Genomic DNA, 20,776 nt, shown 5'->3' on the forward strand with positions numbered 1-20,776 from the left:
GTAAGAAGCATATCAAGGTTCTGCCGTGGCCTAGCCAGTCTCCAGACCTAAACCCAATAGAGAATCTTTGGAGGGAGCTCAAACTCCGTGTTTCTCAGCGACAGCCCACAAACCTGACTGATCTAGAGAAGATCTGTGTGGAGGAGTGGGCCAAAATCCCTCCTGCAGTGTGTGCAAACCTGGTGAAAAACTACAGGAAACGTTTGACCTCTGTAACTGCAAACAAAGGCTACTGTACCAAATATTAACATTGATTTTCTCAGGTGTTCAAATACTTATTTGCAGCTGTATCATACAAATAAATAGTTAAAAAATCCTACATTGTGATTTCTGGATATTTTTCTTTTAGATTATGTCTCTCACAGTGGACATGCACCTACGATGACAATTTCAGACCCCTCCATGATTTCTAAGTGGGAGAACTTGCAAAATAGCAGGGTGTTCAAATACTTATTTTCCTCACTGTACATGTAAAAAGAACAAACTAGCTTTTCACTGTGGGATTATAAGTCTGAATAGAGCCTGCATCCCTTTACAGAAGACCTCAGTATGCTTTAAACAAAGATCTTGTCAGATTGTCTCAGAGCATCAGCAGAATTAGGGGACTGTGTCTCCACAGAACTACTTGTCACTTTTACATGTACAACCGAGTGCAACACCATTAATGCCTTCGAGGAGAGACTGCCGGAATGTGTGCACTGTTACCATCATGTCTCATTCCTCTCTATTACCTTGTTCAGACTGACACTGTGTTCACTCAACTTTTTATGTGGTTATGGCTTTTTCACTAGAGATGTCTCGTCTTTTCAATACATCTTACCTATGACAATAAGAAATACTGTATTATATTGTACTGTTAGAGCTGGGCAATAAAACAATTATCATAATTATCGCAATATAATTTTCCTCAATAACAATATAATAAATGTCCAATATATCGTCAATAAATCTTTGATTTAATTCATTTGAATCACAAACAAATTAGCCCTAAATTTTTCTATTAAAAATATTTATTTTTGAAAAGGAACTGAAAAAGATTTACTAAACATATTTGCTGAAAAAGATTTTATCATAATAGTTTTGAATATTCTACCTCAGATTTGTTAAATGATCCACTGTTTGGCATCAAGTGTTTGTCACATTCTGACCACCAAGAAAAGTTTAAACCCATAATAATAATTGACCATCTGGTTTCTTCAATTTTAACTCAGGAGCAAAAATCAGCCTTTAAACTTGAAAGAAATAATGATTCGACATTTATCGTGATAATCATCGATATCGAATGATATGAAATGTTTTTATCGCGATAACATTTTTGGCCATATCGCCCAGCCCTAGGTGCTGTATGATCCTTCCAGTTACACTACAGTTGTACTGTACTAAACTTCTATACCTGTTTCCATGTCAATGCCTTTGTTCATCATTTCTGATATATCAGCTGTCTGGACATCTGTAAACTGAAATTAAAGCATCTTAAATATCAAGCAAGTTGAGCAGATCATTCTCAAGTATACTGAGAAGGCTGACAATGCCTGCTGAGAAAGTGTTAGTAACAATTAAAGGAACTGTAGTTATGTGCTTAAGTTTGTTGTTCATGCAAGAATAATTTTTGCTACATTCTAAAGCAGCTGAAGTTTTGGTTGGGTACATCTGGAGGCATACAGATGAAGCAACCTAATCAAGATGATACTAACTAATGAATAACGGTTTTAGCATGTGGACATATGATGAAGAGGGCAAAAACCCATATTCATGATTGATGTCATGATATTTTAAAGCAAGGAGAAGAATCAAAATTAACACAATATATCCAAATTTTTCTGTTTAGAAACAGAAATGTTTTTGGAACCAATTCCCTGAATTATCTTTGAGCTCTTGCTAATGGAAACCGCCTGTGAATGATAGAGGACAGTGTGTGCATTCCATAGCCCGTATGTTAATGCAGGACGTAGATGTAGTATCCGGCAAGTCACCCATAGTTGTGAAGTTCAATGTGGGCGGCTGTGCCTGATTCTGAACAGGTGGAACTGAGGTTGACAAATGAAGCCTGGTTGCTGAACCTAGCGGCTAGCCCCCTGAGAGGGCACCCACCTGTCACTCAAAGTGGCCACATCCTTAATCATGCAAAACGGTAAGCCTCAATAGAATTTAAATAGTTGAGTTATATAAAATTCACCCCCCTCACAGCTTTCATAAAGGGGGAAATTATCCAGACCAAAACTGTTTTTGTACCAGGCTGTAAACATGTTTATTTCTGCTTTAAAGTTGGGGGTTTTAACACGGGGTTCTTCTACAGGGACTGACTCGCTTTTGAAGCCTCAAGTGGCCATTGGAAGAACTGCAGTATAAGGCACACATTAATTTTTCTCCACTAGATGCTTTAATTTCAATTTACAAATGTCCAGACAGCTGTTCTGCTTCTAAACTCTTCCTATTTTGTTCTCATCTCTTTCTCATATATCCTCTCTTCCATTTTCCTGCTCTCTCTCCTCCTTCTACTAACCCCCCCCCCCTCCACTAACCTCTCCCTCGCTCTCTCTCAACTCAGTATCTCCTGCTCTCTCTCCCTCTGTCAGTCTGGAGGTATTACTGCCAATTACATCATAGCAGCCTTTCAGCCCGGCCAGAGTGATGCAACACCATGCAGACAGAGAGACTGCACACACAGAAACACACACACACACACACACAGTGTTTGTCCGTCCCTTTCCCTCTCCATCTTGTTGATAAGAAGATGAGTAGAGGGAAGAAGGTAGAGACAGAAGCAGGCTGTGTCTGAAAGCTGCTGTTCGGGATACAGGACAGGCTAATCCTGAAATCAACACACTCACACCAAATGTATGGTAGAGGAACAACACTGTACTAGCATAAGGGGAGCAGGGCTCAGTTGTCAATCAGGATGTAAAAAACCCCTTTTCAGAGCACCAAAGAACTCATTGAAACCAAACTCATCACAACAAACTTCAGCGTGACAAGAACAGTGTAAAGCGACAAAAACCATCTTTGGGGAAAATGCATTTCATGTGTACTTTGATTTTTTCGTTTGGCTCAAATCCCATCCGCTAACTTGGAGGTGGTGGAGTTTATGACCAGTACTGCAGCCAGCCACCAGGGGGCAATACAGATGTTTTGGCTTCACTTCTGGGTGCTGTTATGTCGCCCATCTTTACATACAGTCTATGGTCCAGACCGGTTGGTATGCTGAAAGCACAAGCAAGCTTTTGATTTGATCTGCCTGTAAAAGTAAAAGCGAGCGCACCTGAAATGTTGTTGATAATCTCTCACCTGCTGTTCTCTGTTTTCCTAATAAAGTTGACACATTTTGTCTTTTTCCAGCCTTTGCGATCATCTGACTGCTTATGCTGACTGGTCACACTTGTTAGCGATGTCAGTGTTTAAACTTGGTGTAATAGTAAATAGCATGTAAGTAAAAATTAACTTGGGGAATATTACACTGATCAAAATTACAAAACACCACAACACACAAACATAAGCAACACTTTTGTTTTTGCCCCCATTCATCATGAGCTGAACTGAAAGATCTAAGACTTTCTCTGTGTACACAAAAGGCCTATTTCTCTCTAATATTGTTCACAAATCTGTCAAAATCTGTGTCAGTGAGTACTTCTCCTTTGCCGAGATAATCCATCCACCTCACAGGTGTGGCATATCAAGATGCTGATCAGACAGCATGGGGATTGCACAGGTGTGCTTTAGGCTTATGAGGGACCAAAAATGACATATCTATAAATGAATAAATAAATAAATAAATGCAGAAATAAATTAAAATTAAATATATTTTTGTAATTAAAAAAGGCTATTTCTGTATTTATTTCTGTATTTCCACATTTATTTATTTCTGTATTTATTTCTGAATTTTTCTACATTTATTTATTTCTGAATTTTTCTACATTTATTTATTTCTGTATTTCCACATTTCCACATTTATTTTTCCCTGCGCATGTATGCTAATAGAGTGGGTGGTGCCAACATCAGTCTGAAGCAGGATTGGTTAGCTGGGGGCCGCATCGTAAACCAAACAAAAGCAAGTGATTCATCTACGTGACACAAGCCAGCTACACAGTAGATTCCTTTAGTCAAACATATTCAGTGTCAAAGTACATGGATTCTTCCATGGTTATTACAACAACAGCTAGAGTAAGTAAGCTTCCACTGTTGGTGTAGTGTTTCGTATTTAAAAGACTTGATGAAAGAATTACTCCGGAAAGCCCCATCCAACTCCTTCTCTGGGATTTCAACCTTCAACCAACAGGAATCTTTTTACTGCGCCATTTTCCTTGTCGAAAGTCTGTGGTAAGTGTCTCTAAATTACTTATTAAATCATTGTTTTGCATTTCAATAGAAGCCACATTGTAGAACAACTTAATATTGATGTCCACCTACACTGCAGCTGGCTGTATGTCTTAAAACACAGAATTCCGAAGGGCGAACGTGACAGAGTTGATGGCTAACGTTAGCTTCAATGTGCCATTAAATACATGAGCAAAGCCCTTAAAGGCAAAAGTACTGTGAAGTCCAGTTGGTAAATATTCATTACTAAAAGTGCAATAAAACCTTTACATGTAAAAAGCCTGCTAAACAATCTTTAAATTTTTTAGAGAAAAAAGCATTTAATGCAACACAGCAGGAGGACCTTAATGTAACTTAATGCCTTTAGCTTTGCTAGCTAGGGATGGGTACTTTGATTGTGAAAAACCAGCACATGGTGTTTATTTGTTCTCTCCTCCCTCTCTCTGCTGAACTACACTTAGATTCCAAGGGGACAACCTCTTCCAGCTCTTCCCAGTCCACCAGGCCACTGTTGTGTTTCAGCTTGTGGCGTATCAGGTGGTTAAAGGATAATCTCATGATTTTTAAACCTGGGCCCCATTTTCACATATTTTGGTGTTGGAATGACTCGTAGGTACAGAAAGTTTTAAATCAGCACAGTAGATGGATTCCAGGAGACATTCTGTTTTTACAGGAAGCTGGAATCTCAAACACAATTCTCACTCTAAAATCTCCTGACACACATTCAACACAAACACACAGCAGGCACACTTCGGCATCACAACTCTCTCAGGGCTTATTTGGTAGATTTTGGTTAGTAGATTCCAAATGATGGCATGATAATGGCGTTTGTTATGGGCTACAATTCTCCCCTGGAATGCACTTTAAACAACAATTTCAGTATTAAGAGAGATTTTACATGTACCACGTCTTTTAACAACAATTTCAGTATTTAAAATGAATGTGCAGTTTAATAGCGAGTGCTAAATGAGCTGTCACTCAAGAATAACTAAACCTTGAGGTTAAAAGTTTTTATTTTTAATAAATTGTATGGATTACATGGATGTTATGGTGGTTGTTGTTTTTTTCCCCTGCAAACATTAAAAGGTTTCCTTGTTTTAAGTGTAAGCTGGACATGGTAGAGCATTGTAAAACCCTAGAATGTAGTTATTTAGATTTTTATTTCAACAAAGTGTTTGGCAAGAATAACACTTAAGGTGAGTAAATGTTGGTGAGTTTTATGACTTGCAGGAGTCATTGAAAAAGTTTAACACTCCTGAAGAGTGAATTAATAGGAGTAAATTATGAACAGTGGATGTTATTTCTTACTTAGTGTAGAACGTGATTTGCATTTTTTAGTTTGGTGTAGTTTTAAATATTAACTTACACTCTAAATGTTCAGACTTACTGCTGACTTTACTATGTAGCTAACCTTGTAGTATAATTCAATAAAAAGTAAACTGGCAATATATGCAATAATGCATTACTGTGATAATGCATTTTGACCAGTGGCCGTGTTGCCCCGACCACTATCTTTAGCGCCCCTAGTGGCAGTGACCAGACCACAGAATTGGCTACAACCCACTCTCCAGTGAAGTCAAGACAGTAGAAGTAGATCTGATCACATCGCTATGACCAATCCTGCTTCAGACTGACGTTGGCACCACCCACTCAATTAGCATACGCACACAGGCATAGATAAATATAGAAATACAGAAATAAATATATAAATAAATGTAGAAATACAGAAATAAATGCATGTAGAAATGCATAAATAAATACAGAAATAAGTACAGAAATAGCCTTTTTATTACAAAAATATATTTAATTTTAATTTATTTCTGCATTTATTTATTTATTAATTTATAGATATGTCATTTTTGGTCCCTCATATAGGCTGGCCACAATAAAAGGCAACTCCAAAATGTGAAGTTCCATCACACAGCACAATGCCACCGAAGTGCTCACTAACAGATTTTGACAGATTTGTGAACAATATTTGAGAGAAATAGGCCTTTTGTGTACATAGAGAAAGTCTTACATCTTTGAGTTCAGCTCATGATGAATGAGGGCAAAAAGAAAAGTGTTGTGTTTATAATTTTGTTCAGTGTATGTTATCAGTACTGATAGAAGTAATCGTCAAATAAGATCAAAGATGTAATAAAGCAGAATGATCCTGTACACTCCCCATGTGTCAGGTGCGGGCATAGTGACTGTGTGAGAGAGTGTAGAGTAGACTCAGTTTACCTTTCACTATGAAGTAGGTCCTTTTTGAACCAGTGGTTCCAAATCCCACACAGTCCTGTCAGAGGAACTCAAGTACCCTTCATCAACATCACTTTAAATGTGTTTTGAAAAAAATCATACAAGATGTAGGGACCCTGGGACTGACCGTGTTAAGGCTAGAGCTCTTTTTTTTCCAGATTGATTTCAGACAGAAAGATCTGAGCAAGTTTGCATTCTTGTCACTTACAGTGACTGAAGCTGGATGTCAAACTTAAATTAAATTGCTTTTCTTTCTGCTACAGCATACACATCTACTCTGTAAGCCACAGGTGCTGTGTACCTAGATGGATAACTTGTTTCCATACAGTTAATCAAAAGGCTTCATTTTAAACCATATTTGTGTAAAGCAGTAATGCCATTGTTGTATCATAGAGAGACAGTCACATTGAGCCAGACAGCAGCCTGCTACACATCACAACAACTGCAGACAACAACCCACATTATCTTTCCTGCTAAAGTTTGCTGCTGCTGCTGCAGGACATTCACCAGCATGTTAACGTACCTGCAAACATCACCTTTGTCAGTTTAGAGGCTGCTGTGGTCCTTACTCTTCAATAGCACTAACAATATGCTATCTGCTCATGGCTTGTAAGCTACAGCTCAAGTTTTTTTATTGCGTCTCTTGATCCCCTGCTGGGGTTTAGCCTGCTGGCTGTTGTCAATCAAACAATGACACAACCCTCCAGTCACTGAGAGAAAAGGAGCATTTTCACCAGTGCAAGATGGCTAAATGTGATTTCAGCTAGAGTTAGCCATTTAACATTCTTTTAGCTAGCTTTTAGTTTTCTGTTTAACTACTTTGCCTGCTTGCTAACTAGTTCACCTGTACTCTCCAGGATTCCCCCAGGATACTGGTGCTACCCCCCCGTGTGATCCCCGCTATTGATGATGATGAAGTCCAGCTGGTCAATAAAAACTTTAAACTAACTTCCACTTGATGCCGACTCTGTCTGTTGGGTGTCGGACTTGTTTGTTACTGATCAGGCTTTTTTTCAGGTGAAGTGGAGCACCTCCACTATCAAATACTGCAGGAAATACCTCTCTCAGTGTTCAGGTGCTATGGCTGACTTTGCTGAGTTGGTTGGCGTGTACTATGCAGCGACTTTTTTAAAATAGTAAATGATACTTTTTATTTCTTGGTGATTATTTTGTCAGAGATACAAATTGAAGCAGATATGCTGAGTTGTCAATACCAAGGATGTATTATTTTTCATGGGTATTAGTTTAAACATTGTTCACGTGTGGAAATTACTCTTTGGCTTCACATCTAAACACTTCACAGACATACCAACTGGCCATATATTTACTATACACAAGGGCTAATCTCACACTAAACACAATAGCAATGTCATCCTGTGTGATTACAAGACTGCATAAGAGTGCATTTGAATTAAACAAAAAAGTGTGCTGTGTGTGTGAAATCGCAGTCTGCTCATTATCCACACCCACAGAGGGCTCTACAGTGTGACCATTTCACTTGCATGTGGCCCTAAAAATAGATAATTGCAAACTAGAAAAATGTTTCACCAGCACAGTGTGAGAGTAAAGACTACAACCTACAACAGAGCTGCGTCGTCAGCTCAAGTGGTGAGATAGAAGACAGTATGGAGAAAACAAGCCTGGTTTGGCTAGCTTTCTATTAAGCTCTATTGGTGCCTTTGTTGAAACATGTTCAACTTTTCATAAAACCGATGCACTTGTCAACGTCACTTTTTGTGACCCAACCAATCACAGCCTGGATGGGACGGGACATAAAAATTTGAGACCAATGTAACCGGAATTAATATTTTACTAGTGGTAAGCTATGTATCAATATAGTAACATTATATCAATAATATATAACACTAACAGTATATTATTAAATTAACATTATGCTTTTTATTTAATGTTATAATATGATAACTAACAGACTCATTTATACTAGTTCCTCCTCCGGGTTGTACATAGTGTCTCTGCAGTGGACCACCTCTTTCAGAGAGCAACACGTTCCCCCTGTTTTACATCTTTTACTAAAGTTATTGTTGTAAATATTGTTCAGTAATCTTGTTCACGGCACAAAGTTGGTGCTGGTTGTGTGGGTGCTGCTGGTGTATCATGCATATGTCCCTGGACAAAACACAAATACAAAGATGTTTACAAGTGTTTACGCCATAATTTCGTTGTACTGTTAAGCAAGTTTGCAAAAATGTCTATTTTTTGTGATTTATTTTATTTGGTAAAATATTAGTTAGTTATTTAAAAACATTATAGTACAATTTTTTGTCTCTCTTCTTATGCTCGTTTTGATTGCAATATGACTTTTTCTTCAGATAGTGCAGCCCTACTGTACACTTTAGTATATACGACCAGCATTACAATAACTTGTTGACTCTGTCATTTTGGAAGAAATAAGAGCATGTTACATCTTTGGTTTATTTCATCAAAGGAAATCTAAATTTACATGGTAAAATAACAGATAAATCCTGATATTTTCAACAAAACAGAGACAAAATCTTTAAACTACTTCACGCTAATGCAATACATTGTTAAACAATCACAAGTGGAGTAATTGCTTTGATGTGATTTTACAAATGTTCTCCACGCTAAAGTCAAAGACACAACCTACAGAACCTGACATTTGTGCAAAGAATGCATTATTTGCTTTCTTTATCAGAGTGAGATGTCTGTGTTTTGTGGTTTCACAGAGAGAAAAACATTTACTATTACTATATTACTATTTACTATGTTACTATAAACTATTTCTTGATGATTAACCGTGTATCCAGTCACCTAGATACACGCGATTCGTGAAAATCAATTGGTCGGCGTTTGCCTTTCAGCATAACAACTGACCAGATCAAGGAAATTATTTTCTGTCGATGGGACAAAAAGGTCATAAATAAAAGTTAATGTAATGTCATTTTAGCTCTCTGTCAGAGCTGTTTTTAAGTATTTTGGTCCAGGTCAAGTTTCAAGTCCAAAAGCACATTTTTCTGCTCTATCAGTGCAGAAAAACGAATATGAGTAAGTATGAATATTACAAGAGCACAATGGCCCAAAATCACATCCAATACTTATTTTTCAATGGAATGGCATTTAATGTCCATTTGCAAGTAGGGGTGTAACAAGATCTCTCGCCACGATATAAAACGTGACAATATTTCTCATTGAGGTAAAAGCTGTCTCAGGATATCAGAGCTGCTAATTCTCACGCATTGAGACTCATGCAACTGACACTTTTCACACACTCTCACAACCACATCAATTTTCTCACGCAGAGAAAAACAAATTTATAACTGGTCGACTCATGGCGTAAATCATCTCCACCCAGCTCATGCAACACTGGCCTACACCATGATAGTAATCAGGTGGATCCCCTCTCGCACTGTGAGTTGCAGAGAGTGGTTACATAACTGGTAGAGTTTTGCAGCATAAAAATACAAAAACTGAAGCACAAACTTGCTCTGTTTGGGCTTTGAGCTGCACTTTATCGGAGGTGCTGAAGTTAAATTGTGTGTTGATTTGTGGTGAGATTTATGCCAGATCTGAAGAGGTTTCAGTTAGTTTTGCTTTCCACCTCCTTTATCTGGTTTTGATAAAATTGTGGGAGGGAAATGGGAGAAATAATCCCTCAAAATCAGTCTGGGGAGATGACTGAGACAGACTGAGACATAAACTCATCGATAGTACCTGGACAGACAGCTGTGTGTGTATATGTGTGTGTGTGTGTGTGTGTGTGTGTGTGTGTGTGTGTGTGTGTGTGTGGGTTGCTTGTAATTACATCATACAAGTGCAATTGCTTTGGTGACATGACGCAAGTTTTCTAAAGCGGGAAACCTAGCTTTGACTGACACTCACAGATACACACATTGTTGACACAGTGAAACATTTGGGATAATGTAAGTACAAAACTCAATAAAATATATAACGTAGGGCTAGTCATTTTTAGACATATTAATGTGGAAATGTTATATATTGTACCTTTAACATTTATCTAAATTAATACTGAAAACTGAACAATGTAAGCTTTGTAAAGCTAGATTTTAATAGTAATTTCCTCAGGTTGGCTGATCGTTAAAATTACTTTTTTTGTTTGTGTTCTGAAACAGGTCTAGTGAATGTTATGGGTGGCACAGGTGGCACTCTGAAGGCCTTCGAAAGTGCAACAAAATACCGGCCATTAAAAAAATAAATACCACCTGATGTTTAGTCCAATATGTTTTAAATACCCAACACTTAATCTGCAATGTAACTAGCAACCACAGCAATCAGATAAAGTCTAATATTTCTCTGTGAGATGTACAGTCTCACAACATGAAAATACAACCCAAGAGAAAAGACACAGTAAGAAACAGCGAGCTGATGTTACCTGGAAAACATGTCTGCAGGTGTTCAGTTAGGGCCTCCTGAGTGACAGGCTTATGGGCTGAGTTCATAGCAGAGATAGCCAATAGCAATACCTCTCCCAAAGGGATGAACTGCGATTGGCTGATGGGGGACATACTGATGGGTGACACATCACCTGTGAAAAGACAGAAATCAGTCACTTTGAGTTCTGGATTAAAATCTGCGATACCCACAACCTGTAAGACAATACCATGCAGTCTGATGTCTCAAATCTGTCTAAGAAATATAAGAGTAAAACCCCTGGCTGCCCTGGGTGTCTGGCTGGGGACCTTTATTGTATTTCATTCCCACTTAAGACAGTCAGTCCCCACAGACCCAAATCTTAAAATGGTCAACTTTTCAACAGAAAGAAACATGTTTACAGCCTGGTACAAAAAACGTTTAGGTCTTTATAGCTAATTTTGCTAATCACGCTAGCTGGTTCAGCAGCCAGGCTTCATTCGGCCGCCTCAGGTCCATCTCTTTGCCCATTTTTGTATTAGCCAGAGTCTGGCACTGCCAAGATCGTGACAGCCGGAGCTGCTCACCTTGAGCTCTTCGGCTCTTGCTGGTGACATCAGGGACACTACGTCCATGTTTTATACAGTCTGTTCACTCCCTATCTCTCTCACACACACCGTGATGTATCTATGTCAGGTGTGTGTCAGGTGGTTTTGACTTGTTCATTTGCATCTGTGAAAAGGCTATCTCATACATAGAGTCTCCAAAAGTAGACTAGGAGCCAGAGCGTTCAGCTATCAAGCTCCTCTCCTGTGGAACCAGGTTCTAGTTTGGGTTCAGGAGGCAGACACCATCTCCACATTTAAGAGTAGGCTTAAGACTTTCCTCTTTGATAAAGCTTATAGTTAGGGCTGGCTCAGGTGAGTCCTGAACCATCCCTTAGTTAGGCCAGAATGTGTTTTTTGCAGGGAAGGGTGCCTTTTTTAAATTCTTTTCTATTGGCAGTGAGCGTTCTGCACGCTGTTTATGCGCCCTGGGCCCCTTGCGTTTTTGAAGGAGCATTCTGAGCACGTGGAGTTGAAAAAAGAGTGGGTCAGAGGTCATTTTCAAATAATCAATTTACATTTTTAAAACAGCATCTTTTTTTGTTTGCTTGCTCCTTCCATGTTTGTTTAAACCTGTGTTTAATCACAATTATATGAACTGTGGGTAATTCCCTAACTAAAGTCTGCAGAGATGCAGACTAAAGGAAAGTCTGCAAGAGCCCTGGACGATTTAAAGGTGGGACAACCCTAATGGTGCTTTCAGAAGAGAGCGTTAGGGGCGGCGCGATTACATACAAAGTCAATGCAAAGAAGCAGAGAGACGCGATTTCCTGTCGGGTGGTGTGGATGGGCCGCTGCCGGCGACGCAAAGGCCTTCGTGTGAGTTGAAAATTTTAAACTCGAGCTAGGAAGTCGCATGACGCTGTGTCACGATAGCCTATCGGCATTGAGATTGTCTGGATGTCACCGACGGCTTCAGAGCATTGTTTGGACAGAACCAGGCAGAGTGGGGGAAACTCAGGTGGCCGACAGGGGCTCTTGTGTCTATGAGCAAATTTTAGACTAGTCTAACACTGCGGACCAGTCAAAAATAGCTTTGTGAAACCGGCCCCAGAAGTGGTCTTGCTGATCTAATCTCATTCCATTCACAATGTGTTCTGCTGCATTTACAACTGTATTAACATCTGTTTTCTTTATCGAGATAAGATGTTAATACCAGGTGGAAATGGGGTTTAAGCGCGCAAAAGTTGTTGTCCCTTGCTCTGGCTTGTTGTTTGATGTTATTTTACAATTAAGTTATTTCAATGTCCAACCCAACTAGTAAGTGGGACATCCCTGGGACGTCCTTGTCTCTGTCAGGTAGCTAAGTGTTCATGTGTGTGTTCTGTTGTAGGTGTCAGTAGGTGGGGTCGTCATCATCATGTATTGGAGCCACCTGGGGCCCAGTGTTCTCCATATATAAAGCAGATCCTACCTGTTGCACTTTGGGAGGGCTAGAGAGGAGGTAAACCCTGTTCCCTATGCTCCATGCTCCTCATTAGGGCCCGAGCACGAACCGTGCGAGGTCCCTATTGAAACTGTAAAGATTTTTTCTTTTTTCTGCAAAGTAAGCTCAATTTTTGGGGACTGACATGACTGACCTACTGATTACCACACTTCATATGATTATTTAAACATTATGTTGTTTGTTAGTTTAAAATAAAAGTAATGGTACCTTTCCTGCAGTTTGTGTCATTGTACTGTTCTTTTTAGTCGCAGTTTTGAGCCAGCCGTGACAGTAAGAAAAATGCATTGTAAATTGACACTGTAAATGCATTTTCAATGAAGATGTTTGTAATGAATCAAACAAGTCCAACAGTTTTAAAGTATAGGCTAATCCCGCTCAGAACTGATGACCCTGTAACCCTGAGCCGGCTCCATACCGTTCTGAAAAAAGCTTTGAAAAAGCTAATAAGCAGACCTTTGAGTTAGGGCTGCAACGATTAGTCGACGTAATCGACAATGTTGATTATAAAAAAATCGTTGAAGTGAAATTTCATTGTCAACGCATCATCACAAAGAGGCTGTTTAAGGGAGAGATCTTCTTAGTAAGAACATTTCTGGTTGTTTATTTCTAACTGTAATGCACTACATGGAATGCTAGGGGCAGTATTGCTTCCTATGTCTGCTTGACTATAAAGGCCCATTTATACTCCTGCGTAGGGTCTACATGCGTACCTATGGCGTAGGGTACACATGTAGCCATGCATTTATACTTGTGCGTCGGTGTGTCCGTCATTCTGCAATTACACCCCCAAACGCTAGTCAGCAGTAGCGCTGCAGCGTCCACTGTGTTGACTTTTGCCAGCCGAGCAGGCTAACTTCTGGTTTAGCACTCCGCTAACGTAAATGAGGGTAAAATTGTGATAAAAATGTGCTGCTGGTGTAGCCTTTTCAAATGTTACCGACCAAATGGATCACATTCTGATAGTGAAACAAGTCATTTCGCTCGGGTTGCGACGGTCAAATATATTGATTCACTGCGTTACAGCCACCGTTTTGGCCGCTAGTAAATGTTACTTTAAAGCACGGGGTACTTCCGGTCGGCTCGGAGGCATTGCGAGGCTACCCAGCCAACCAATCACAGTGCTTACGGTCCGCGTCCACTCGACGTGTAGTTACATTTTGAAGGAGGTGCACGTCAGGCAACGGTAACCTACGCCGTCGATTTGACGCAGAAGTATAAATTGCACTTTAGACTCCTCACAAAGAAGAAGCATTCATCTGAGAAGCGGAAAGCAACGGAGAAAGAGGCTAACAGCAGAATCTTTTTTTACACGATTTCATCACTAAATACACTTTTGAGAGATTTTGAAGCAAGAAGTCAATTGTGTAGAACTTGAATATTGGCAGCTTTACGAAAGTTGATGGCGAATCAAAAATGTGCCCAAACGTTTTCGGGGTTGAGAAGCTCCACACGTGCCTGCGAGGTTAGCGGTGGCAGCGGGTCAGCCACCGTCACGCCCACAGTCCCAGTTACACAGACCACTGCAGCAGCAACAACAGAGCAGCAGAGGAAAGGCCACAACTGTGAGATAGTTTCAATGTTCATACCACTGGAATGTTTTAACATTTTAAAGTAAATCGAGAAACATCTGGCTCGTGATGTAGCTTACAGAACATTCTCCACTTAGAGCACTTTGGAAAAATAAACTACAGAAGTAGTAACGAAAGGGTGCTGTTGCTTTATTATTCTAAATAGACATTACAGTGTACAGTAGCCTACCCTGTCTTGTCTTCTTCCCTGGTTTCCCCCTGGCGTTGATACTGGTGTTCATTCTGAATAGTAAACCTCGTTCACTTAATGGTAACGTTAGCTAGTTAGGCTGTGTGTTGGAGAGCAGTAATTCACTTGAAAGCTATTTAATTAGTTAAATGGTTTAATTAGGGTTAGGGGGTGGCAAAAGAAATTGTGACTAGTTGACTAATCGAATAAATAATTAACAGATTAGTTGACTATGAAAATAATCATTAGTTGCAGCCATCTGCACTGAAATATAAAATGTTCTTTTATAGTAATTAATTTCAAAAGCAACCACAAATCCCCAAAGACGTAAAAGTGAATCCTAAACATGAAATGCAATACAATTTGGCTCCTGGTGCCTGTTGTCTATTTCTGTAACATACAAATGATCCCTAATCACACCAAAGGTTAATATTGGGCACATTACAAAGACGTGGAGATTGGTGCAGACTTCTCCAGTCTTGTTTGTGTATCTGATATGAGTTTGTGGTTACACTACACAAAGGCATAGTAGCAAAGTATTCTTTTTTCCAGCAGAAATAAAGAATTTACAGAGACAGATAAGAGACACTGTGAAGATGGACAGAAGAGGACAGAGCACAGCTGCAGAGGCTCTGCTGAGAACACTGACCACCACCTGCCACGTCCATATACTGACAGCTGCAGGCATCAACATGTAACATGATCATAGGACAAACACACACACACACACATCGAGCGGGGGTGGGGGTGAAAAGCATGCATGTTTCAAAGAACAGCTGAGAGACCATTTCTTCTTGTGTCCTATAATGCCTTTACACTAAAGGGGCCAGTATACTCTGTCAGAAGTGCATGTCAGTGGGTTGAACAGCTTTAGAAACCTCTCCCCCTTAGGGTGCCTAGATGAGAATGGGTGACATTCTGGGCGTGGCTACCGGTAAATTGAGTGTCAATCAACATTAACACACGTGAAAATCAAAACACAACGCTAAAATTAATTATTTTTGTTCATAAAGTCACCTGTCTGTTATTAGGAAAAACACAACTGTGGATATGTAGGTAAGTCATGATCTTTTACCTAATTTTTATATTTATTTTATTCATGTCATCAGTGCAGTGTCACATCTGTCTGCGCAACGCACGTGTCAGATCTCTCCGCTGTGGCTGCCTGAAGCTTCACTTTCTCTGTCCTCGCGACTTTAACTTCCACTAACCACAAGAAAACAAAGAGGGGAAAAGAGCACGACGAGTGTTACTTTGTGGCTATAACAACGCTGTTGACACAATGTACAGATAACCTGCAACCCCTGCTGGAGCAAGAGAACTATACAAAGATCAGTATTTAATGTTTAATTAGGCTATGATCAAAACTCGTGTTAGGTCTAATTTTCAGGACAAATCGGAAAGGGGTCGGGACAGCTGCTCGCAATTCAGGACTGTCCCAGATTTTTCGGGACGTCTGGTCACCCTACTCCCCCTACACCTTTCCAATGCCAGATTGAAGGGGGGGGGGGGGGGGGGGGGGACCATTTCTGTAACTTTACATCTGACTATCTGGCATTCACACCAACTTTACGCCGTGACTGGCCAGCTGTGCTGAGGTGTGAAAGGAGCCAGGGCCACACACACACACACACACACACACACACACACACACACACACAGAATGAGTCCAGTGTAGTATAAAGTAATATACAGTAGACTTACACACATATATATACTGTATACGTTTACAGTATATATGTCCAAAGGAGACAATGGAGAGGGAAGTACAATATTAACATTAAAGATTAAATGTCCATATGTGTTCTTTTTTTAAATTTGTTCTTCAAGTGATTGGTGATCTATGAGGTCAGTCCAGAAACAGTCTGATGTTCAGACTACAAGATCTGATACAATGTCTCATCTTCTCTGTCTGCTACAGTCATTAGTACTAATACTGCTGATGGCACTGCCTTTACTGCTACTACTACTTACTTCTCGGTCTCTGTCTACTACTGTCATTGGTACTAGAATTAGTAGCTACTATTTATTCTTTTACTTGCTGTTGCAATTATTGATACTACAGCTACCGATATTATTACTAAAAATGCTACACTTCTTCAGTATTACATCTACATCTGAAGTGCCGGTACCACTAGCAACTATTAGTAACTACAATTGCTGCAACTTCTACTGAAATTTGAGCTACTGCTATACTTTGTTACAAACAAGACTATTCCTATCTACTACTATAGCTCCTACCACTGCTAATATAGTTGGTACCACTAATAGTACTACTAATATTAATACTATAATTCTGGTATATTCCAACTTGGGTGCTGTCCATTATTTGTGTAAGCACTAAGACTGTACTCACTAAGTTAATTACAGAGATCTGGGAACACAGTGAGATCACTAAAAAGAAGTCACAGGTAAAGAAACACAAGCAGTCAGACAGGTTGATCTAATCTCAGCAATGAAAGGGGTACAACAGTGACTGGACTGGAAGCATTCTGCCTCCATAAAATGTGTTGACGTCAGAGAGATTCTGAGATTCTAAACAGAATGTACAACACCGAAGCACCTGAGATATCCTTAGATTTTGTCCTAGTGTGACTCAAGCTCCAGAAGTGCTGGAGGACAATTATGCCAGTCAGTAATCAGTTAGTCAAAGCTCTGGACAGATGTCCTCTCTGGGGAAGAATCAAGGCAGTATACAAGTGTTTTCACAGACTGAGTAGTATGAACCAAGACAAGTGAATTGATCATGTTGAGTAGAGTCTGTAGAATGTTCCTTTAACTGAAATAAGATGCAAGCTGCAGCCTAAACGGAAAAAACCCTGCATTAATGAACCATCACCAACACTACTACTGCTACCGCAGTCATTACTTACTTACTACTACAGCAGTTTTTATGGACTACTACTACTTATTACTGCTAACACTAAAACTAAAACCTACTGTCACTAGAACTGCTATATTTTCTTGCTGTAGTAGCGGTTTAATAAACTATTACCACTGCCTTGTACCATACCCATAACTACTAGTGCTTCATTTCTTCTCAGTGCTGGGGAAGAGACTGACCATGGTCACAGAGCAGACAGCTAGCTCACACAGACAGACAGAGCTTAGCACGTCATTACAAACACATGTCATTAGCATGGATCAGAATCTGCAGCAGGATGACTATCTCTGACCCAGTCCTGGCAAGAAAATCACTGAATCGGAGGTAAAGAAGAGCCATTTTGAGGCAACAGCCACTAACTTACCCACCGTCGCTCAATTACTACAACACTGTCCAGAAACAGAGAGAGACATTGCGAGTCAGGAAAGGAACAAGAGAAATGCTATGTAGGGAAAGAGAGATTAGAAGAGAAAAACTGATGCAGTGGAAAGGATGAAGGAGGGGAGCAGCTGTGTGAAGCAGAGTGATGAGCGAAGAAAGAGAGAAAGTGAGAGTGACAGAGGGAGAATGATGGAACATTGATCGACCATGTCTCTCACTGCAGTGGTAGTAAACAATCAGCCAGCCTCCTTTGTCCAAAGCACTAAACCACACCCCCTCCTTTTGTCATGCGCTCTCTCCTCCCTCCCTCTCTCACCCATTCTCTCTCTCCCTCCATTTCTCTTGCTTTTTATAAACCTCCCTTATCTCTGTCTCCAACAGTATGTCTGCATGCATCCTTCTATCATTCGTGTCTTTCTGTGTCTCCCTCTCTGTAGAGCTGTGACCCTATGCTGCTAATGCTAACTAGCAGCTGCTGCTAACAGGCTTGCAAATGAAAGAGTGAGGTAGACAGACAGACAGAGGACAGACAGACAGTGTTACAGACAGATTCATACCTTGGCTGGTAGTAATCCACTCCTTTAATAAAAAACAGAATCCAGTTAAAAAGGCCAGCACAGCTTCTGATGGCAGCGCAGCTCTCTCTCCCTCTCTCTCTCACACACACTGGCTCATCCCCCTCTCTCACACACAAACTCTGCTCCTCCCCCTCCCCTCTCACACATACACACACACAGGCGTCGTCCTCCTCTGTTCTCACACACACACACTCAGCCCCCCTCACTCTTTTCCCACTCACACACACAAATGAGCATTCAGTCAAGGCCTACCCACAATCCCTTGCGCCACACAAAGACAAGGGGGTGTGACCAATCACACACTGCCTCACTCTGCACCCGTGTTTTTTTTTTCCCTCCCTCACTGTGTAATGCCCACCGACATACAAGCTTGTGGGCGGGCTGCCGAGAGGGTTGCCATGACAACGCATCCCCAGTTGCTCTTTGTTGCTATCACTCGTACATTCACACACACACACACACACACACACACACACACACACACACACGGTATACACTCACACAGTCTCTACAGTCTTTTCCCTTTTAAGATCTCTGTAGCATGTCTCTGCTCTGCCACATACATCTCTCCTACACTGTGTGTGTGTGTGACTGTGTGTCTGCACATGCTCTCTTTGCCGGTGTTGCAGTACTGCAGCTGGGTTCTGGTGTGACCCAGATAGAACACTAAGGCTGGATGTAGGACACACACACACACACACACACACACACACACACACACGTCAACAGAACATTTAAGAACTATGAAACGACTGCTTACATAAATATAACAGTGCAGTTACAGTACATTATCATTATTAGGACGTAGATATAATTATTACCACATACTGTTCAATGTACAGTTACGTATTGGCGATACTGTTATTATAGTACATACTGATTATACTACAAGTATAGTATTCAGTCATATCAGTATATATATACTGATAGTTGTGTAGTTAGATCTTACTGGTTATAGCTACGTATACGTTTCCCAGCAACAAGCTCTTCTGTCATATTTTGTCTTGATGTTCCCTGTCTTGGTGTGTTGGTGGATTTCTGCTGCTTGACTCCAGAGTTCAACAGAGTATTATAAACACTGATCAGCTTGTCATGCTATCATATGTTCATTATGTTCATTCTAAAACACTGACTATTAAATAACTTTCATTTTTCTCCAAACTGCAGCAGGTTACAGGAGCTTCTCTCACTCAGACACATCTCAAAATAAAAAGTGCTCCAGGTTAGGCTGCTGGACTGAGCTTTCTGTACGAATAAAACCCAAGTGAAAATAAACTGCAGAATAACACGGCTCAGTGTTTCCCCACAGAGCGTTAACTGTGAGGGGGGACGGGGGATATTTGTATATTTTATTTGAAAGACTACACGACCCTGTTTCCAGCAGGTTATATCTAACTTTAATCTGCTCAGCTTGCTTGTGATAGTAGCCTATCGAAACAATGGAGACCACAGTGGTACTGAATGACATCAGCATCAACAGGTGTGTTCACGGTTGCTTTACCTGGCCTTTTGGTATAAAACCAGAGAACGTCTCTCTCTGTGTTTCTCTTTTAACATACTTGGACGGTCCAACAAGTATAGTCTGTGTGGGGAAACACGACTTCCAGTCCCCTCCAAAAGTATTGCAACGGTAAGGCAAATCCCTTTGTTTTTGTTGTTCACTGAAGACATTTGGGTTTAAGATCAAAAGATGAGTATGAGACAAGAGTTCAGAATTTCCTGGTATTCACATCTAGATGTGTTAAACAGCTTGGGACATTTCACCGTTTGTATTAGACCACAGCATTCTTAGGTGAGCAAAAGTAATGGAATAAATAATCTTAAAGTAAATAACATTTAATATTTGGTGGTATAACCCTTGCTTACAACAACTGCCTCAAGCCTGCGACCCATCGACATCACCAAACTGTTGCATTCTTCATTTGTGATGCTATTCCAGGCTTTTAGCGCAGCTTCTGTCAGTGCTTGTTTGTTTCGGGGTGTTTCTCCCTTCAGTCTCCTCTTAAGGAGGTGAAATGCAGCTCTGTTGGGTTCAGGTCAGCTGGTTAACTTGGCCAGTTTAAAACCTTCCACTTTTTCCCCTGATGAAGTCCTTTGTTTTGTTGGCAGTGTGCTTTGGCTCATTGTCCTGCTGCATGATAAACTTCCTCCCCATTAGTTTCAATGCATTTCTCCGTAAACTGGCAGACAAAATGTTTCTGTCCACTTCTGAATTCATTCT

General features: G+C 40.3%; 1 protein-coding gene across 1 annotated transcript in view; it reads right to left on the minus strand.

Annotated features, from left to right (window-relative positions):
- LOC123957568 (storkhead-box protein 2-like) overlaps positions 1–20,776 on the minus strand; it is an 81,156-nt gene that overhangs the window by 10,999 nt on the left and 49,381 nt on the right. The window contains exon 2 of the mRNA XM_046030456.1: positions 10,925–11,077. Coding sequence (XP_045886412.1) covers positions 10,925–11,077 — 153 coding nt within the window. The remainder of the gene's footprint in view (positions 1–10,924; positions 11,078–20,776) is intronic.

The sequence above is a fragment of the Micropterus dolomieu genome, linkage group LG19 (genome assembly GCF_021292245.1).
Source record: "Micropterus dolomieu isolate WLL.071019.BEF.003 ecotype Adirondacks linkage group LG19, ASM2129224v1, whole genome shotgun sequence".
NCBI lineage: Eukaryota > Metazoa > Chordata > Actinopteri > Centrarchiformes > Centrarchidae > Micropterus > Micropterus dolomieu.